The sequence below is a fragment of the Ahaetulla prasina genome, chromosome 3, assembly GCF_028640845.1.
Source record: "Ahaetulla prasina isolate Xishuangbanna chromosome 3, ASM2864084v1, whole genome shotgun sequence".
In the NCBI taxonomy this organism is placed as follows: Eukaryota; Metazoa; Chordata; class Lepidosauria; order Squamata; family Colubridae; genus Ahaetulla; species Ahaetulla prasina.
The window spans coordinates 120,064,691-120,087,184 of record NC_080541.1 but is presented as its reverse complement, the minus strand read 5'-3'; the positions used below and the strand labels follow the sequence as shown (position 1 = coordinate 120,087,184).

The window sequence follows — 22,494 nt, the reverse complement described above, 5'->3', positions numbered from 1 at the left end:
TCTGGAACAAACTCCCCTCGGGACTCCGTCAACTTCTCGACCTTCGGACCTTCCGCTGTGAACTGAAGACATATTTATTTCGTCAAGCAGGACTGGCATAGGATTTTAGAATTTTAATTCTTGTTATTGGGGTTTTAATTCAATTGGTTTTATTGTTTTATATGTATTTTATATAGGGCCGTATTTGATAGGCTTTTTAATTATTGTTTTATTATATTTATTATTGTGGTTTTATATGGCTGTCAACCACCCTGAGTCCTTCGGGAGAAGGGCGGTATAAAAATCTAAATAAATAAATAAACTATGAAGAATTAAAAAAAACCAGACATTTTTCTGACAGGTTGGACAAGATCTGCAACCATGCTCTTTAATTCTACCTTAAATAAAAGCATGAACTCAATTGCAAATTTTTTCTTACATTCTCCAGTTTTATAAATGAGTGAGTCACAGCCACTTGAAGTGGGAAGTAACTTTTTTCTTCCTTTTATTCTTTAATGTAAAGCCTGACTATACTTTACTTCCCCTTGTTACAATTTTGGCAGTTTTCAGAATTTTTGCCCCTCCTGGGTATTTCCCAACTCATCAATTCTTGCTTTAGGAATTACACAATAGAGCCTATCACAAGGGCCCAGAAACAATGCAGGGAAGTTTCTGTCTAGACAGTGGTGTCTCAGAAGATGATGCAAAATAAAACGAGAGGATTCTACTTTGTAAAGGCCTCCTCCTTGTCCCATAAGTGTCACAAAGGGAGTCACAAGTATGGTGCAAGTGACTGTGTCATTGGAACAAACTCAAACGGCTTTGTACAAATGATGACTTTCAAAGAGATTCAAATATTACACGTTCCTATAAAACTGAAATAATTAATTTCATTAAGTACTTTCCTTTTATAAATACTACAAATTCTTGTATTCAGGAATTTTACTTTCTGATAATTACTTTTCTTTTTCACTTTATCTTGTATTTGTAGCAAAATATAAAACAAATGCTATTTGATTCTAAAGAAAGAGGCATTTTTTGTCTGCAGCTGATGTTAAACATTCAATGATGACACAAAAGAGACAAATCTAAACCAAGATGTTGCTCCAGAGAAACATTTTAGGGCACCTCTTCATCTCAAAATCAAAATCTCTCAATGAAAGGGTTTCCAATTCAGCCACAAAGGAATGGGCATTTCCTTTTCCTTCAACTTTTCAAATTGATGGCCCATCATTGTCCAGTATGCAAATATGGATCTGTAACTGATGTAACACAATACCCTCAGAATGCAGTGGGCTTTATTTCTTCTCTCCAACGGTAGCTGCAACATGGAATATGTGGCTGTTCAAACCAGTTTTATTGTTTTCAGCATATCTGCCAGGATATAAGTGCTATCCCATTCTTGCCCAGGTCGCTGAAGTGCCTTCTCCAAAATCTGAGCTTTCTCTTGAAGGTCTCTGGAAGATAATTTGACTTTACCCTGCTGTTGGCAAAAGATGATCTCGTTTACTTCCCCTTCAATCTTCTGAGTATAAAGTACGGGAAAAGTCTCTTTGAGGGCAGCCAAAACAGACCCTTGAAGCAAGATATCTCGACATACCAGATTGAGAATAAAAATGCCTACAGATAGAAAAAAATAGAATATTTTGTCTTATTATTACAATCAGTGAGGCTACATAACAGAGTATTTCATTCTGGTGGAATCCTCTTCTTGCCTTCTACATTCTTTTTTTTTAATATAAAAAACCTGTTTTCTAATCACTAGATAGTATTGTAGAGTTTCACAGATTAATGTTACATTCTGCTTTTTGCTCATATAAAAACTATTATTTATTTCGTTACTTTTGTTCTCTTGCCACATGTTTTATTACCTGCCTGATCACTGACAGACAAAGGCTAAAATCTCTAGCAATAAAATTGCAAACCTTACCAACCTTATGAGCAAGGTTTTTCTGAGGCCTGCAGAAATCTCTTCTGATATAGGCATGATTCACTTTTGCAAACTGGTAAAATGAACAGCAGACCTGATGGTAGCAAGCAATATAGTTTTATGCTCTAGTCATCTTCTTGACTAGAATTTCTAATTCGATTCATCTCCTGAAAAGAGTTTGTTATTTAATATATTATCCTAAGCTTTACTTATCCAATAAAGACAATAAATCCTAACTCAATGTGTTCAGTAAAAACACAACAAAGTACAGAATTTTCTGTGTTGTTCACCAAAAATCTCTTTATCTATTAACAGGTGTCATTCTAATCATGTTATTGTTGTGGTACTGAAAGATTTCAAAGAGTGTTTTAAAGTTCACTGATTCTAGAACAATTCATATCAGTTAGATCCAAATAAAAAAACAGGATAGCTCCTTGAGGCAGTTCATCATTTTATTTTTCTCAGGCACTTACAACTGAGTGGTTCTCACCTTCTGTTTTCAAAAGTGTTCTGACTTTCTGAAGCAAATTTTTCTCCACAAAGGCTGGTGGTGGACAGCTTATTCCCAAAGTTGAGTCCTTGCTGTCCACATCAAACATTATTACATCATAAGATGATGGAGCTGGGAAGAAAGGGGGGAAAAGTGGAACATATTTCTCACAAAATATCACCAAGAATCATTAGAGGTTAACGTGTTTCCAATAAAATTTGTGAAAACAATATATTTTGTTTTTCAAATCTATCTGCTTTGTAGTCTTAAAGACATGAAAATAAGACTTTATGCCTAAAAAATTCCCAATCCACGGCAATCACAAGAGCATCTAAAAAACCATTTTATTGAGTAAGACTGACCCCACCCAGAAATATCTTTATGATGAACATTTGCACTTCAGAATATTCTCCCAATTACATCAACTATTGAAACATATCCAGCTCAAGATCTCCATATTTAGATATTATCTATCACATTAGGTAATCACTGCTGTAGACTTTGCTAAATAGAACCAAAGTCAAAGGCAATTGAGAAACATTTTACCTAAGTGCATTTAATCACATCCTTCTTTTTTTATAGTTTGATATTGACCAGAATTTTCCATAAAACATCTCCCTTTAAAATAAATGATCCATTTCCCCAAATAATTAATTACAAATTAATCTAGAAAGCAGATGTATATTGCTTACATCAAAAAAGTTGTCGTATCAAACTAAGCACAATAATCACTTATTTTAACTGAGTACTTTGAAAAAACAAGCTAAGTACTGTATACTTATGTTTCTCAGGTCATAGTTCACTGAAGTGGTCTATGACAATTCGCCATGGCCATCTCGCCACAGGACAAGAGTTATATTAATATCAAAAAATTTGTGGAATAAAATCATTAAAGAAAGGATGCAAAAGGAGGGGCAGAATGAAATGTGAAGGGCAAAAATTAAAATAATTTTAAAAGTTTTTGTGTTAGTACCTGATTTACAGCATCATAGGGCACAATTATAGATAGGGTGTATTATAGGATTTTTGATATACAGAAATATAACTGCTAAAACATCCAGAATAGAAGGGTGTTTTTTAAATTTTTTCTTCTTGAACCATTACATGCTCAAAATAACTCATTTTAATTACACAAGAGTAAGAGCAGTACAGATGCTTTCAAGACTTCAGAAATATTTGCTGTCAGAAAGTCAAAGGACACAAGCAACACTAAGAGATGCACCATCCATAAATCATGACTTGGGTGTGGATTGATCTAAGAAATCATTACCTTTTGCTGTAAGATTGTCAACATAAACTAACCCATCCGCAATGTGAATTTTGAGTCTGTCTCCTGGTGAAAAACCAAACCAGCGTGTAGCTACTTCCAGCATGGCAGAATCAATCTCCACTACATCAACAGAGCACTGCAAGAAGTAGTCATGAAGGAAGAGGGGAAGGCTGCCACCACCCAGGCCAATCACAAGCATATGGATTTGGGCTTCTGAAAACAAAATAGTTTTCGAAACAAAACACAAAATAGTTACGAATTGGAAGCACAACTAGCAGTGTCCTGCTCTCAAGAGGGAGTGTGGCACTGGGATACTTCTTTATCATAATTCTCAGAGTTAGACTTGCAAAGTCCAAAATTTTTATAGCTCTGTTATAGCCACTCTGCTAATTCAGGGGACAATTTATTTAAGAACAGAAAAGAAGTCAAGTCCATTGTTCCATATTACGATTTTCTGAGGAATATTCCCTTCCCTGGGGCCCCAAATAACCCAGTAATACAGCTGCTGGCAAAGACACCCGTTTTTTAAGAATCCATCCTTGGAGGAATATATGTCAACACTCATACCACAATGCAGCTGGATCAGTTCTGCATAAGGCAAGCTGCGGCCCAGCTATAAGGTTACCAGAGCTAGGGTGAAAAATCAGCCTAATAGATAACAAGTGATATGGCAGGAAAGACATACCGAAAACTCTTTTAAGTCTTTGCTGCCATCTAGTGACCACGTGGATTTTCAGAGTTCACATCTGAACTCTTAAGTTTTGGTTATATGTAGAGCAGTCCTAAACACAGATGAATAAGAAAAAATTCGGATGAAAAAATAAGATAATTTGCTGCACATTTAGGCAGAACCACCTTAAGGCTGGTGGCTGAACAAATTACTGCAGCTTTCACTTTGTGTCTGCATGTTTTTTCTTTCTTTCTTTTTACTATTTGCTCAGAAACTCAACCAATTTAATCTGGCCAAATGAATTCCAGTCAATGGATATGCCTTATATATGTCAGCACCTTTATGATCCTACTTCAAACTCCATTTTTATTGCTAAATGGATGAAAGAGAGTAGAAGCATAACCTTATTTCAAAATGCCTCATAGAGAAACAGGAGATTGTGAGTTCTAGCCACGCCTTAGACATGAAAACTGTCCCTCTCACTCAATCCAATCCACCTCAAAGGGTTGTTATTGTGAAGAAAAACAGGTGGAAGAGGAAGAAGCATTTGCATATTCAACACCTTGAGTTATTTGTAAAAGACAAAAGAAGTTGGGACAAAACTCTAATAAATAAAATCCTATTTAACTATGACTGACAGGGACCTGAAATAAATTCACTTAATATTCATTGGCCAATTGGTTCTGTGGCTTCCTACTCACTTGGAAGAGCTTCAGGGTTTTTCAGCAAGCACAGTCCTGCGACCATAGCTCTGTGGTGAGAGCAACACAAGTAACTTTTGTCAATGGCCGGACAGCCAGTTTCAGCCTCAGGTTTGAAATGGTCACTAGGGGCTGCTTTCTTCTTCTTCTTCAGCTTCTGCTTGTTACCTGGCCAAAAAAAACAAAGCAAATTTAGATGGACAAGCCATATGGACTATCATAACTATAAAAAGGGGGAGGGGTAGTCTGATTATTGAACTTATCTGGGATAGGAGACAACTACTCAAAATACTCCATCCCTCCCCAAAGGGACACTTCCCCACAATGGGTCAAGATTGGAATTCTATCTCTTTCTCCCAAAATAGACGTTCAAATCATTATGTTTTCAACAACTTATTAATTTCAAAGCAGGCCAGAATTCATTTTTGTTCACTAGATGGCCTTGCATAGATAATGTCCACCCAGATGTTGCTGATTTATAACTCTTGACAGACAAGTAGTAGTCAGGGATGCTGAGAATTGAACAACATTCAAAGGGCCATAAATTCATCTGGTAGAGAAGACTGATATGGATTTGCACATCTTAAAATATGAGGTGCTAAATAGGAGGAACAGCAATGCATATTGTACTTAATAATTAAAAAACATTGCCTTACCTTACTGGCCCGCTTCTTTCTACTATTTTCTTAAATTGATCCACGGAAAGCTGGAGACAAAAATGGGGCTGTGCAGTACATGCCTCCCACCTGTACTAGGCCTCCTCGCAACCCCATTCTAAAAGAAAGCAGCCCATAGTTGGTAGCCACAGCTTTAATTTCACCTTTGTGAGATACTCTGGAGGAAAGCCTTGCTTCTGACTGCACTATATTCCTGTTGCTGAGGAAGATGAGGCGACGGAAATAGCAAGCACCACCTCCTTTGACATCTTCAATAACATACTCCCCACTAAAAGGACTAGTATCACTATGCTGGATGGTACGGATCCCAATGTCTCCATCCACAGACAGAAATGGCACCTGCAAGAGAAGGAAATCTAATGATGCTACCATCCCACAGAGTTTCTTCAAAGATCAGGGAAACACAATATAATGCATATTATAAATGCCATCTACTCTGCCTACCTGAACTACGATCACCACTTTCTAGCATCTTAGATTTGTGGTAGTCTTTGCTAGAAACCAATAGAGATGGCAAAAAAAAAAAAAGATTTTGACACTGTGTTTTTGGTATTATTATAGGCACAAGGCAATGCCAATTTTATTTTAAATATCAAGTTCTCTTCATCACTTAACCTTCCTAAAGCGTTTAAGGTATCTGGCTTGAATAGACCCGTATTTTGCTATCACACACAAATTGAAGTTTAAGTACTAGACCAAGATAGCCAATTGCTGTTCCTCCCTGCTCTAGCAGCAGCAATAGCCAGGAGGTCCTGAGCAGCCTTTGTTTCTGCAGAAGAAAAATCATGGAACAAATTAATTTTGCTTCTGCTATACAAAGAGGTTGTCAAATTCATACAGCATTGCTCAAAGAAACCATCACATCATCACTGAAAAATTCAAGGAGGAAAAAAAAATTACCTAGGGCTTTTAATCACATAGCTTCTGAATATCAGTTGCTAAAAGTATCAGCAAGAAAGTGCTGCTATAATTTCATCTTGCTTATTGGCTTCCCCTAGATATTCAGTAGTCACTGCTAGAGAAGATCAGAGCCCTAAACGGACCTTTCACTGGTCATTAGCCAGACAAAAGACATACCTGTTGCTGGGCTCGAAGCCCAGCAGGGGCCAGTTCCATCACTTTTTCTGACAGTTCTGCCTGGATGGCTTCCATGTTGTCATAGTGTTGGTTTCTATGTAAGGCCACAGTTACCAAACGCCAAAATCCTGCACTCATGGCCAACTGCTTCCGTCCCTCCTCCGTCCCAAAGAGCCACTCAGTTTCTCTGCCCTGTGGTACTGGATCAGGCAACACAAGGGATTTGTGCCTCATCAAAAATATAGATTTTTCAGTGCACAGATTCTATATTTCAAATTCATGGGATATGTAAAGCAGAACAAATTTTCTGTTCTCATGTTACAGCTTATTGCTTTCTTTGGTAATTCACTTTGTTAACCATGATTCTTAATATTTATCCTTACGTAAAGCTTTGATCACTACTTTCTTAGAATAATATATATTACATTCAATTATTCACAATTAATCATATATTGGAAAGGTGAGAGTATGTTCACAACTCAGATGTTTTATAAACAAATGTGGGAATATTAAAATATTTTATCCACCAAAATAAGGGCAAGCAAAAAATATATAAAAATCATCATTTGTTAGAAACCACAGCAATTATTATTTTGATAACTTCTTTTTTGTGAGTTAGAATATCAAGCATCAGAATATGAATTAATACTCGAAAGTAATATTATGATACAGAATGTTAATCATTTTCAACTATTTTTTTCCTGTCTGATATGAACTTTCTGATATGAACCTATTCAAAAGTTGCTAGTTTCTTCTTTGGGGATGAAAGATGGTAAATTCATTGAGAAAAAAATCCTAAAGGCTACTTGCTACTTAGCACTGACAAACTCACCAGTCCCATACATATTTGAATAGATTTTGTTACCCTCCCAAATACTGCTCTTCGGTATACCTGAAAAAAAAACCCCGCAAAATTTGCTCAACAATATTAGCAACATTTGAGGAAGAGAATCTAAAGATAGAATCTTGGGTTGTTTGAATCATATTTGATCTCCAATACAGTGGGCTGAATAAGGAACACATTAACTCACTGATAAAGATGGCAAATTGTTTGTCCTGTGACACTTTCACCTTTGGGCTATGCACTACATGTAAAGTAAACCGGGCTTGGCCAGTGTCTTTGCTGCAGAGATCCAGAGAGATGGTCCCTACATTGGAGTTCTTATTGAGTTGATTCCACAGCAGAGAGTAGTGCTGTCTCTCCTTCACTGCATCAATTAGATGCTCACTGTTCTTGAACCGGGCAGGTTTCTCTTGTGCTTCAGTACAGAGCTCCAAAATGCATAAAGCTGAGCCAGGGACTGGTCTTATCTTTGTCATAACATAAACAAAGACAGGCAAAGCAAATTCCTGCTCTGAGGTGCTTGTTTTCTGGTCAGGGACTTGATGTACTCGAACCATCCAACCTTCCTGAGAGAAATATTCCACAGCTGCCTTCAATACATGTGCCTGAGCCAAGGAGACACACAGGTAACGCCCCCCAAATTGCAAGACACGACCAATTTCAGCAAACATTCTTTCAGCTCTTTTCAGAGTAGTTTCTTCTCCATCTGTCAGGAGAGCATCAAGAGTGCCTTTATCAAACACCACCTTGAAATGCTCATCAGGGAAATCCATTTGCAGTACATCCATTACCATGTAAGTCATTTTGGGTCTCAGTTGCGTGCTGCGTTCCTGCATCTGCTTAACAACCCGCTCATTAATGTCCACACTGATGATATCGTGATAGCCTTCATCATAGAGCTGCTCACTTAGTTCTGAATTACCACAGCCAACAACAAGAATCTAGGGGAAAAGCATGGAAGAAATGTCATGTTCCTTTTAAGAATGTCAAAATTATTCCTTAGCATAGGGGTTTTTCAGGTAGTTTATACAGAGTTCTAGCATCTGGCCCTCAAAGTAACTAAAACATATTGAAACTAAAATGAAAGTAGAACCTAGATAATTTGTGTACACACTTCACTGGATATTTTAAAATAAAGGTCATGAAGAGAAATATGATCTTAGGAAGGTCAATTTGGAAAAAGTTGGAAGTTTACACCCTAACGTATCAAAATGAAAGCTCTCTTTAGAGTCCATGCAAAATCCATACTTTTAAATTTCAGCTTAAAGTAGGGTTGAGAAAGAAGTTAGTATCCCATAATGTCTTATCCAGACATTAATGGAACAGGAATAAAGGGATATTTATATTATATTACACTAAGTCAGTTGCATGAATAGATCACCTACTGTAGATCAAGTAAGGCATTTGAAGCAATTTTATATTTCAACTAAAAAGACTTCCTGACTTCCTACATGATGAATAAAAAAACTCAGCCTATCCCTTGACTTATAACTTAAAAGTCATAAGGCAAAGGGTTATTTTTTAACTCTTTATTATTTTAGTCTACATAGGTATAATGATTGAGGTGGATGGAGAAGAAATAATATCTTTCTATGAAGATTGCAATTATCCAAGAGATTAAAGCAGGCAGAGACATAAAACAGAGCTCAGCAATTTTTTAAACTGCTTTCACCTGCATGGCTCTGATGCCAGTATTTATAAGAAATTTTGTAGCACATACATATATGCTTGGGATTTCTTACATTCTGCATCTTTTATATTGTAAAACTGAGGGCAGAGCCTGCCTTGCTAGTATTAATCTGTCAGCTACCAAATCAAACAAATTAAAATTAACATTCTTCTCCATCCTGTGCCTAAGTAGAACAAAATCAGGAGTTATCAGAACCCTCATGGCCTGTAGTAAGAGGTCGGGCTGTCTGAATTGCTTTCATCCAAAACTATACTAGATATCAGGTGGCCAATCTGAATTGCAGAGGCCCTCTTGACCAGGGGTCTCCAACCTTGGCAACTTTAAGACTTGTGGACTTCAACTCCCAGAATTCCTCAGCCAGCAAAGCAAAGCTGGCTGAGGAATTCTGGGAGTTGAAGTCCACAAGTCTTAAAGTTGCCAAGGTTGGAGACCCCTGCAGTCTTGACATTTCAAGGCAACTGAAAAGGTGGCGGTTAGTTAGTGGCTTAGTGCGTTGTGATGTCCATCCAGCCAGGGTGGCTAATTTATATTTAAGTGATTCGAATGTTGCTCCGAAAGTTGGTTTGACTGATCTCTGATAGTGAAAACTCCTCCGGAGCCAAGTAATGCCTCCGCCAAATAAAGTTTATGCCCTGCCCACGTGCTCTCCTTTCCCCTAACTTTTGTTTTTCTCCTCCGGTTTATCACGTCTCACCGAGTCCCGCAGGCGCAGATACCGCCCCAAAGTCGGTCCGAGTCCTGACCACTCCCCGTACCACTCAAAGGCGCGCTCGCCTCGCTTCCGAAAGAATCGGTCCCAATACTCCGACGAAGCGAAGTCTCGGGTGTCTCTCGGCAGCAACCGCAACGCCTCCATAGCTAAAAGATCTCAGAAGCCAAAAAAAACCCCTAAGCCGGAAGTGCCCTCGGGGTCTTCATCCTCCCTTTTTTTTTCGCCTCTCCGAGTCCTTCCTCTACGTTCAAAGCTCATTGGTTGGCCAAGGCTTCCATCTTGGCTTTTTACGTCCAATGGATTTGCAATAGGTCCCTCCCTCCTTCAGCGTGATTCATCGTATACAGTCAAAGCTTGCTAGTCTTCGGAGGGCGAGGCTGCGCAGGGGAACCTTGAGGATTTCTTGATTATCTGGCTAACTGCGCAGGCGTCAGAGCACAATGGCGATGATACCGGCAGCCGGCCGGAGCGTGGTGTTTGTCACCGGCAATGTTAAGAAACTGGAGGAGGTGGGTTTCTGCCGTCGTTTACAAAGTGCATGGGTGATGGCACTGGCTAGTGTTTAGCTGTTTTTTCTGCTGCTGCGAATAGTGAACTTGATACTTATAGGCCAGCGATTCTCAATCTCAGCAACTTTTAAGATGTGTGAACTTCAGCTCCCAAAATTCCCCATGCAGCGTTCTGGGAAATTCTGGGCGTTTGAGTTCACACATCTTAAATTGCTGAGATAACGGACCAGCCCTTGCAAGAGTTGGGATTTCTACATATCTTCCAACACAAATACAACATGAGTTTATTGGTTATGAGAATTGGGATTATTGATTGCTTCTGCGCTAAAACAAAATTCTGCAATGCTTGGATTACCTATTCTGAGTTGCAAAAGTCTGGACAACCAAGATTTCTGTATCTCTTTATTACCGGCTTGGCGTTGTCTGAATATTTGCAATCCTAGCAAACACTGGTGGAAAGTAATGATGTTTTAAGTCTAAGCCAGTGGTGGGTTGCCCCCAGTTTGGATCGGTGCGCAAGAACTGGTAGTAAAACCGGCGGGAGGCTCCGCCTATCGACCCAGGTGTCAGGAAGCTTCTGTGCATGCGCGCGGATTGCAAAGGTAAAGGTAAATAGAACCCACTCCTGGTCTAAGCCATCCATTATACGGATTTAGCCATTAGTATTTTCAATTTGTAGCACTGTTGTGTTTCCCCACTTTTATATGTTTAAAATTTTATATTCCCCACTTTTATATGTTTAAAAAGCTAAGCAAGATCACATCAAATACCTGTACAATTAGCACAGGGGCCCCCCAAGGCTGTGTGCTCTCCCCACTTCTCTTCTCTCTGTATACCAATGACTGCATCTCCAATGATCCATTTGTTAAGCTACTGAAGTTCGCAGATGACACAACAGTGATTGGTCTCATTCGAGACAATGACGAATCCGCATATAGACGAGAGGTCGAACGACTAGCCTTGTGGTGCAACCAAAACAATCTGGAACTGAACACACTCAAAACCGTAGAAATGGTGGTAGACTTTAGGAAAAACCCTTCCATACTTCCACCTCTCACAATACTTGACAACACAGTATCAACAGTAGAAACCTTCAAATTTCTGGGTTCTATCATATCGCAAGATCTCAAATGGACAGCTAACATCAAAACATCATTAAAAAGGACAACAAAGAATGTTCTTTCTGCGCCAACTCAGTAAGCTCAAACTGCCCAAGGAGCTGCTGATCCAGTTCTACAGAGGAATTATTGAGTCTGTCATTTGCACCTCTATAACTGTCTGGTTCGGTTCTGCAACCCAACAAGAAAAACACAGACTTCAGAGGATAATTAGAACTGCAGAAAAAATAATTGCTACCAACCTGCCTTCCATTGAGGACCTGTATACTGCACGAATCAAGAAGAGGGCCGTGAAAATATTTGCAGATCCCTCGCATCCTGGACATAAACTGTTTCAACTCCTACCCTCAAAACGACGCTATAGAGCACTGCACACCAGAACAACTAGACACAAGAACAGTTTTTTCCCGAAGGCCATCACTCTGCTAAACAAATAATTCCCTCAACACTGTCAGACTATTTACTGAATCTGCACTACTATTAATCGTTTCATAGTTCCCATCACCGATCTCTTTCCACTTATGACTGTATGACTATAACTTGTTGCTGGCAATCCTTATGATTTATATTGATATATTGATCATCAATTGTGTTGTAAATGTTGTACCTTGATGAACGTATCTTTTCTTTTATGTACACTGAGAGCATATGCACCAAGACAAATTCCTTGTGTGTCCAATCACACTTGGCCAATAAAAATTCTATTCTATTCTATTCTATATGTTTAAAATCCAGAAAATAATCTAATAGGAAAACTTTTTTGATTGATATCACTAGGAACTGTCAGTCCAGAAATACCATCATCATCCTTTTTTTTAATAAAAAGTTTTTTATTTTATTCTTTTAAAACAAACATTACAACATTAATCTGTGTCAGCTGGGTACAAATTTTTGTGTCATATTTAATGCATATTAAAGCATATTTAATGCTTACCATCATTTTATTAATATATATATATTTCTTTGGTTTTACATTTCAATTTAATATATTTCCTGTTAAAAACATTTTTCTTCCAGATTTATTTAATTTAACAAGTAAAGGAAACAATGATAGCATGGGCAAAAAAAATTGGATATACCATAGAGCTAGATAAATGGCAGCAACTATGGGAAAAAATTATAAGTTAACAATGGCAACAGCATATAAAGAGAATTTGTATAAAATGTTTTATAGATGGCATATGTCACCAGAAAGATTGGCAAAAATGTTTTAAGATAAATGAACTAAATGTTGGAAATGTCACCAGATACTTGGATTGTATTATCATATGTGATGGACATGTACAGAAGCGAGGAACTATTGGGCAAAAATTCGGATATGGTTAGAAAAAATGACCAGCAACATATAGATTTAAAACCGGAGCTATTTTTATTGGGTATCTTATCTGAGAAATATAGTAAAGAAAATGTATATTTGCTTATTCATGTAATAACAGCAGTGAGAATTGTATTTGCACAAAATTGAAAAGCGGAAAAAATTCCTACAGAGGGAGAGGTAATAAAGAAAATATTAGAATGTGCAGAAATGAATAGATTAACATTGGCAATTAAAGGGAAGAAGAATCAGAGTATTATAACATATGGGGGCAATTTTATCATTGGATAGAAAATGAATATGGACAAAAAGTGGTATAAAATTAAATAAACCAGAAATACCATCATCTTCATTTAATGATCCCATAATCCTTTGCGGGGTGGAGTCTGGGCAACTGAATGGAGCTAGCAGAGTATTTTAATGGCAGGATGCCCTTCCTGTCTCCAATGCAGTTTTGTTTAGCAGATATATTCTCAGTGTGCCCAGAGAGAGAAATATCTGCCTCTACCTAGGACCATGATGGCGAAGCTACGGCACGTATGCCACAGGTGGCACGCGGAGTCATATCGGTGGGCACTCAAGCTCAGCTCCAGCTGATTTTCGGGCCTTCTGGGTCACCCGGAAGTAGGGAAACAGGCTGTCTTGGGCTTCCGGGGTCGGGGGGAAGGCCATTTTCGCCCTCCCCAGGCTCTTAGAGAGGCTCTGGAGCAGAGGTCTTCAAACTTGGCAGCTTTAAGACTTGCGGACTTCAACTCCCAGAATTGTTCAGCTAGCTATCCTCTAGAGAGGCTCTGGAACCTGGGGAGAGCAAAAAACGGGCCTACTGGGCCCACTGTGCCATTGCGTGCCAAAAGCGGAGGGAGCATGGAGGGGGTCACGTGGGGGGCTGGGCCCTTAGAATTGTGGGTGTGGGCACACGCATGACCCCCCCCCCGCATTCCCCCTGCTTTTGGCACGGGATGGCAAAAAGGTTAAGCTATCACTGACCTAGGATTTGAACTCACAGCCTCCTGATTGTGAGGCGAGAACTCCACCTCTAGGCCACCACACCACTCCTGTCCAGAAATACCATCCCCAGAGAAAAATGTCTTTATCCTATAAAGGATAAAACTACTACATGCATAGAAGAGTGCCTACAGTCAGTGTAGATGAATCCTTGATGTAGTAGGAAGTTTTTAACAATTTTCTGAAATATGAAACACAAATGTGGCATTTGGGCTTCTCAGAGTAACATAATCCATAATAAAGGCACTGCTACATTGTCCAAGATATGGTTAAGAGATGTAATTTGTGAAAGCTTATTAGTATTCAAAACTAACTACTGGTACTTCTCTTTATCTTGCAGGTGATTCAGATTCTAGGTGACTCCTTTCCATACAAATTGGTTGCAAAGAAAATAGACTGTGAGTTCATGTTTCCATTTGTCTGGTATTTTAGCAAACTACTGATCACCACTAACCTCACTTTTCTTTAAAATTTTGTAGTGCCTGAGTACCAAGGGGAGCCTGATGATATTTCTACCCAGAAGTGCCTGGAAGCAGCTAAGCAGGTTGAAATATTCCTTTAGCTAGCTCATAACATAAGGCACTAAGAAACTCAGAAAGTCAGGAAGATTTTATAATATATGCTCAGATAAATTTTGCTGTATATTCCATAGAGAGGTACAAGCTGTTTTGATTCTAGAAAGAATGTTTAGTGTTTGGCTGTAGGGTCAAAAAAGCACAATATAAACTCTTTATATTATACTGTTTTTGACTTGTGCATATTCTGCTATTGTCTCCTCTTTTTATTATCCATATTTTTTTAAAAACCTCCACATGGTTAAGAATAAGAAATCATTAGCAGACTATCATGCATTTTATATTTATAGTAAGACATATTAGAATTATATTTAGTAACTCTTAAAAACTCAATGACTCAATTGCCCATTTCAATTTGGGGCAATTGTAGCACTTGAAAAATAGTAGAAAAAATCCAGTTACATATAATTATGAATCCCATATAGCAGATTAATCTGAAATTTCTCTTGCTGCTAAGATAACAGAATAACAGAGTTGGAGAGGACCTATACCTGTGATGGCTAACCTTTTTGCCATCGTGTGCCAAAAGTGGGAGCGTGGGAGGGGGGGTCACACGCATGCGTGCCCACACCCATATTACAATGTCCCCTGCGCGCCCTGCCCCATGCACATGCATGCACTCTCCCACCCCCACGCATGCATGTATGACCTCCCCGCACTCCCCCTGTGCATGCATGTGCAACTCCCTGAAGCTTCCTGAGATAAAAAACATTTGGGGGTAGGGGGGCGCCACAACCACCCTTACTCCCCCACACACACATGCACGACCTGCGCCCGCGCATGCACACATGTCTCCCACATGCACCCCGCACCAGAGACCCGAAAATTAGCTGGCTGGCGGGAGGTGCGCGCATGCACACATGTCTCCCACATGCACCCCGCACCAGAGACCCGAAAATTAGCTGGCTGGCGGGAGGTGCGCACGCATGCACGGTGGAACTGAGCTGGGCAACAGCTCATGTGCCTGCAGAGAGGGCTCCACGTGCGGTGGCACGCGTGCCATAAGTTTGCCACCATGGCCCTATACCATTCCAGACAATCTTGCAGTGATGGAGCACCCACAACTTCTGAAGGCAAGCTTGTTCCAATGGTTAATTGTTCTCACTGTAAGGAAATTTCTCCTTAGTTCTAGGTTGCTCCTCTCTTTAATTAGTTTCTGTCCATTGTTTCTTGACTTGCCTTCTGGTGATTTGGAAAAAAGGATGACCCACTCATCTTTGTGGCAGTCCCTCAAATATTGGAACACTGGACATTGTGTTAGCTCTGATTACATTTTGTCACAGTCATCTTTAAAAATGCTGAGGTCCAACTATGAGGCCATTCTGTTTATATCCATTTGGCATCTACATTATATACATTCCTAACTGTGGTTCCTGCAACAAATCTTTAAATTATATTATTGCTGTCAGAGCTGCAGAGATTAACTTGGGATAGAAGTTGCCTAAAATTTTTAGAAAGTTTTATTTACAATATGTGGAACTACTTCCAAAAATTAATTTAGGTTGTCATTGTTCTTTTGTTGTTTTATTATTATTTTCCTTTAACAGATTCAGGGACCAGTTATAGTGGAAGATACCTGCTTGTGTTTCACTGCTCTTGGAGGTCTCCCAGGGCCATATATGTAAGTTGGAATCCAGTAATTTGCTGAGAGGATAGCTGATAATTGGAGAAAAGAAAATACTACAGGTTAGAGGTAAACAGGTGAGAAGGAATATTAGGCATAAAGGAATTTATGTTTATCTTAATTATCTAGACTGAAAGTTCTATTGTCTTTTTTCCATCCCTATTACAAGCCTTTTAAAAAGGAAAGCAGAGGTCTAGATATGTGTCGTTTATTTCCTGAGTGGTTTGATACTTAAAACTATTAGAAAGTCTCCTCCCTCCCTTGTACAGTTCAGTGTTGTGAACATTTCTAGAGAAAGAGAAAAAGAAAAAACAGATATTACAACATTAGAGACTCAGTTTGGTAGAGGAGTAAAGGCACTAGGCTAGAAACTGGAAAAGCATGAGTTCTCCCTTAGGCACAAAGCTAATTAGGTGACTTTAGCTTCTTTCTAAACTCTAGGATGACCACCATGGTAAATATTTTCAAAAAAAACAAAACCTTGCCAAGAAATCACAAGGACTTGCCCAGGCAATTGCCAAAAAGCAGGAGTGACATAAGTGCACAAAAATGAGTGAATGACAAAATTTGGAAACGTATGAAAAAAAGGAAATCACAATTATTTTCCTTTGAGGAAAGACTATTCTGATTGTGGCTCAGTCATTTGAAATGAAGGAGAATAAAAAGAAACATGTATATAAATGCATAATATAGATGGTATGGATAGACAAATGTTTTTCTCCTCACTCTATTAAAACTGAGGTCATCCAATGAGACTAAATGTAGGAAGATTCAATACTGAGAGAAGAAAATGCCTTTGTATACAACACAAAGTTAAACTGCAATGGTTGTTGCCAAGTGTTGTTTTAATGGCAGCTATTGGACAGTTTTAAAAAGGAGTAGGCAATTTCATAGAAGAGAAGTATATTGATCCTTCCTGATACTGATGATCATTTACACCTACTGAATCGGGGACAACATGAATTAAATGTTGGTTACTGAGAAGTGACTGTCATCCACCATCCAGGCTTGTGAGTATCGAAACTGGATCCCATTGGCCAAAGTATGGCACAGAATCTTGAACTGGATGATCTTTGGCCTAATTCAGCTGATCTATTAAATAAGAAATGCTGTGTTCATGTGCTTGCATTTTACTTTAGTTCCCATTGTGATGCAAGAAAAGAAAAGGGATCCACTCTTGTTAAGGAAGCCTTCATGTTTTGATTTCTTGTATTTCTGAAAAGGCAGACAATAAAATGCAAGCACGCCATTCAGGGGTGGGTTCTACTTAACCTTTACTACCAGTTTGCAATGGAAGCACGAGCGCGCTTTGCGCATACGCAGATCACCCATGATAACGTCGTGGCAGGTGGGCAGAGCTTCCCGGTGTTTTTACTACTGGTTCTATAGAACCGGACCGAATGGGGAGCAACCCACCACTGACGCATTACTATATCAGTTTTGCTGAACAAGAATTTGTAAGCTCAGCACTGATGTTTTCACTGTTAATTTTTATATCTTGGCTATATTTTACTTATTTTATTTCTGTTTATTAATTTTTATGAGATTTTAATAGTTCTACTTTAAACTGCACATTTTCTTGGAACTCTTGTACAAAAGTGGAGCTGTTATTTGGATTAAAAATTTGGTAACTTATTTATTTAACAGATAATTTTGGTCTTGTCTTACTTGTTGAACAATGTTGAGGTGTTTTTATTATTCTTGTGATAGTGAAAAATATGATTTGTGCCTGTATTTGCATTTCAGAAAATGGTTCCTAGAAAAGCTAAAGCCAGAAGGTAATTCAGTCTTCTTTCACATAAACTTCCTTCTGGGATTGGGCTGCTTCCTTCATTAACTAGTCTGTGTTACTCAAATGTTGAATGGTGCTGTTTTGTCAGCACTGGCCTTGCCATAATCCATATTGATTATGCACTCGGTACCCTTCTTTTTATTTCCATTTTAAAATAGGATTGTTTTATTCCCGATTATTTTACTTGTCAGTGTTCTATCTGGTACCATTCTTCCATCCTCTCTTCTTGATTTGTATTTGCAGATCTTTTCTGTCCTATTCCATTCTGCTTTGAATGATATTTTCTAGTAGAAAACTAGGATAACTTGTAAAGTATTAAAAAGCTTAAAGTTTTTGTCTGATTTCATATTAAGGAATCTATTTGGCAGAATTGGTCCTAATGTTCCATATCTTAGATCTGATTTAGTCTTCATAAACCTGAATTTCTGAAGAAAATCTGAAGGAACGTGGTGACTCAGTGGCTGAGCTTGTCAATTGAAAGATTGGCAATTCAGCGGTTCGAATCCCTAGTGCCGCGTAATGGGGTGAGCACTGCCTCCTGGGGTCAGGAATGACTAGCACATATGTGCAAGGGGAACCTTTACCTTTACCTTTAAACCTGAATTATATTGACATCATCTATTTAAATATATGTTAAAAAAATTTCTTCTGCCACAAGCATATATACAGGAGCAGAAAAGAATTCATTGAATTTTTAACTACATTATGTCCTAGAATAATAGAAAAGCTAGTAGTCCTATTGGTTTTTGTTTGATATATATATCAAACACATTAGACATATGGCTACCTGATCAAATTCCAAAACATATGAATTGCCATTTTGTGTCCTACACATCTCCCCTTCCATCAAGCAAAATTTACTGAAGAAGAAATGCTTTTTTTTTCTTATTGCTTAGGTCTCTACAAACTGTTAGCAGGATTTGAAGATAAATCTGCTTATGCTCTCTGCACCTTTGCTTTCAGCACTGGAAATCCAGATGATCCTGTAAAGTTATTCAAAGGCCAAACTCAAGTGCGTATGACAATGTTGAGTTATCTGTGTTAGTAAATGACCTGAAGAATTGAACTGTATTTCCTTTTCTTAGCATAATAAAAGCCACTTTCAGCATTCATACATAACCTCTTAAACATAGTCCAAGTGCTTCAACAATGTTATCTCATTTTTGAGTAGTGCCCAAAAGTAGGCTGGTGCTATTACATACAGGGAGAAGTAACAAATTATTTTATGGCAAATAAAAAACAGTATAGGTAGGTAGGTGAGAAGGAATGAAGGAAGATAAGTTGGTTGGTTTGCTGCGCAAGAGTAATGGGATTGATAGTAGTGGGATATATTTCTATGTATATTTACAGCAGTGTCCGCTATGCAGCTTCTTGTTTCTAATTCCTATCTCAACAATGCCTGCAGTTGAGCCTCCTGGTTTCCTGGTTAATTATTGTCACTCCATGCAGCTGCCTGCTTAGTTGTGAGTGTACTTCTACTAGGATGGGTGAACAGAATTATCACTGCTTGATAAAAGTAACTGTACTAAACATTTCTGAGTTGAGTTGGAAGTGAAGGATAATGGTATCATCTGGAGTGATACTCTCTGTGTCGGTTTTAATTCTGTGCATTCTCATTTTAGGACTGGGTAGGTAACTTATATTAGGTCAAACGCCTGAACTGCTGCAAAGGCTATCAGATGATGTTGCAAAAAGGGTTTAAATGAAAAATGCATTTCCCAAAATTGCCAGTTTTTTGCCATGTTTTTTTTTAAAGTTTTGAAGGGACAGATTAATATTTGAAAAGGAACAAAGTTTTCCCTGCCAAAATGGCTACTTGTGCTGTTGAATTGTAGCTGTGCATCTTAAATTTCTGAAGTCACAAATGGGGTATAGATGGCCACATAGGGGACATGGGCCGTGAACTGCCTAACCCTGTTTCTGTGCACTAGTATTCACATCCTGCTACATAACGTTTAATGGCAGGGTGGATAAAAATCTATGATTTTTTAAAAAATGTCATCTAACCCCTAGTCCTTCCTTTCACTAGATTAGACAAATCCAATTCTGGCAACTGTTTTTCATGTTTTAGCCTCTAGCCCCCTAAGCATCTTTATTGCTTTTTCTGTACTTTCCGCAGTCTGTATTCTTTTTATAAAATGGTCACAAAAATTGGATGCAGTACTAAGTGTGATTTTACTAAAGCTTTATAAATCAGTACTAATACTTCACATGATCTTGATTCTATCTGTTAATGCAACCTAGGAATTCTGTTGTCTTTTTTTGGGCTGCTGCTGCTGCACATTGCTGGCTTATGTTTAAGCAACAATTGTCCACTAGGACTTCAAGATCCCTCTCACAGTTACTGCTACTGAGCCAGGTTTCATCTAATCTATACCTGTATATCTGATTTTTCTTGCCTAAGACTAAAACCTTATTTTTCTTTATTTTGAATTTCATTTTGTTAGATAGGGCCCAGTGTTCAAGTCTGTTGAGACCCTTATGTATCTTTCTTGACCCTATCTTTTGGGGCGGTGGCTCCAGGTAGGTATCGCCAAATAGGTGTCATCTGTAAATTTGATAAGTTCCCCTTCTATCCCTTCAACTAAATTGTTTATGAAGATATTGAAGAGTTCTGGGCCCAAGACAGAACCTTGAGGTACCCCACTGCATATTTTCCTCCATGTAGATGCAGTTCCATTAAGGATTACATACTGAGTGCAATTGGTCAACCAGTTACTATTCTATCTTGTGATGATGCTGTCTAATTAATATTTTTCTAATATCTTAATCTAGTAGTAAGTAAGTTATGGTCTCCTTTATCAAATGCCTCACTGAAATCCAAGTAAATTGTGTCTATAGCATTTTGCTGTTCCACTAACATAGTCACTTGGTCATAAAATATTTGTCTGATTTGTTTTTGACAAACCCATGTCTGGTTATAACTTTGCTTGCCTCTGGGTGTTCACAGATTCATTGCTTGATTATCATTGCTTGATTATCTAATCCAGACTCTTCCCAGGTAGTCATGTCATCTGATATATCTGTAGTTTCCTGGATCCATTTTTTTCCCCTTTTTTGAAGATGGGAACTATATCAGCTCTTTTCCAGTCCTCGTGTACTATGGTGGTCTATAATTTTTGAAAGAGATGATTTGGTAGTTCTGAGATCACATCTGCCAACTCTTTCAGTACTGTATGTTTTATGTAAGGCCCAACTCTGAAAATGCAACATAAAATATCTCTTTTCCCTATAGGGGCATATAGTTGAACCAAGAGGACCTCGAGATTTTGGATGGGATCCTTGCTTCCAGCCAGAAGGTTACACTGAGACGTAAGGGAATATTTTCTCATTAGTTATAATTGGTCAGTAAAATTACCCAGTCACTGTTATACATTCAAGTATTAAGAAATATGCAAACTCTGTACTACAAAATATCAATTTTGTCTTAAATATTTATGAATACATTAGCAGGCATTTGGATTATTCTATTGTTTTATTCTATTTAATAATAATGGATTTAGTACAGATGTTCCACTGGCAATTCCCATATCTCCAGAGAAGAATATTTGATCAAATCGTTCCTTAACTTAGGACTCAATATTTAAGCCAAGAAATAGAAAGTAAATTTAATTAATCTATTTATAATTCTACCTGCTCTAGGTGAGTAGGTTTTGCAGTTTCTTATGGTGAAGTTCTAACTTGTCTTTTGCAGATATGCTGAATTGCCCAAGTCTGTGAAGAACTCTATCTCTCATCGTTACAAAGCATTGAAAGAGCTGTCTACCTATTTCGTTCAACACCACAACCCAGCAGAGAGCCAATCTTGTCCTAGTTAACCTGCATGGATCTGTGAAATGTTTTTTTAAAATATAAAATTGAAATTAAAGCATGTGTGTTTCCTGTCTGTACAAATCATGATCAGTAAATCTACTTTTTTTTTAAAAAAAATGTGTGTTACTTACTGTTCCTGAAATTTGTGGTGAAATACTAAGATTTTCAATCAGGATAAAAGATGAATTCCAGATGACTTTTTAAACACTTGTATAATATTCCATTTCCCCCCTCCCAAAAAAATCAGCTATCTTAATGCTGCAAACTGAATAAGCTGCCCATCTCAGAGCAAGTGATTCTGGGTGGCTTACAAGTTAAAATGAATTCCTAAAAATCATAATGATTAACAACTAAAAAAATCAAAAACTATTGAAACCTGAGCTAAAGTAAAAAGTAGACAGGGATAACAAAGCCATTTTATTTGTTTACGTGTCTTCTACATTCATGGGCTCAAACCAGTAACTATTCGTCGCTATACAAGTGAAACCGCACACTTGATTAATATACTGCACTACATCACAATATATTTTTGTGTAGGTCCAAGTTACCAAATTCTCTGAATCAGGGGTCTCCAACCTTGGTCCCTTTAAGACTTGTGGACTTCAATTCCCAGAGTCCCTCAGCCAGCAAAGCTGGCTGAGGAACTCTGGGAGTTGAAGTCCACAAGTCTTAAGGGACCAAGGTTGGAGACCCCTGCTCTGAA

At 38.2% G+C, this 22,494-nt stretch overlaps 2 protein-coding genes across 3 annotated transcripts; one reads left to right on the top strand and one right to left on the bottom strand.

The window, feature by feature from the left end:
- Nucleotides 1-339: 339 nt before the first annotated feature.
- On the bottom strand, nt 340-10,254 carry METTL13 (methyltransferase 13, eEF1A N-terminus and K55). Of its 2 annotated transcripts, none has more exons than XM_058177766.1 (8): nt 10,023-10,254; nt 7,826-8,579; nt 6,795-6,994; nt 5,861-6,056; nt 5,041-5,208; nt 3,670-3,882; nt 2,400-2,531; nt 340-1,599 (listed from the first exon to the last, which is right to left on the bottom strand). In XM_058177766.1, exons 1-8 carry the CDS (start codon nt 10,182-10,184, stop codon nt 1,325-1,327), a joined length of 2,100 nt encoding a protein of 699 aa, XP_058033749.1. In that variant the 5' UTR covers nt 10,185-10,254; the 3' UTR covers nt 340-1,324. The 2 variants fall into 2 exon arrangements, with proteins under 2 accessions (XP_058033749.1, XP_058033750.1); XM_058177767.1 differs by having other exon boundaries at nt 10,084-10,214.
- Nucleotides 10,255-10,404: 150 nt separating this feature from the next.
- On the top strand, nt 10,405-21,908 carry ITPA (inosine triphosphatase). The gene is made up of 8 exons (XM_058176830.1): nt 10,405-10,549; nt 14,328-14,385; nt 14,467-14,531; nt 16,110-16,183; nt 17,933-17,964; nt 18,875-18,990; nt 21,214-21,290; nt 21,673-21,908. The coding sequence occupies exons 1-8, from the start codon at nt 10,481-10,483 to the stop codon at nt 21,794-21,796; spliced, it is 615 nt and encodes a 204-aa protein (XP_058032813.1). The 5' UTR covers nt 10,405-10,480; the 3' UTR covers nt 21,797-21,908.
- The last annotated feature ends 586 nt before the right edge of the window (nt 21,909-22,494 follow it).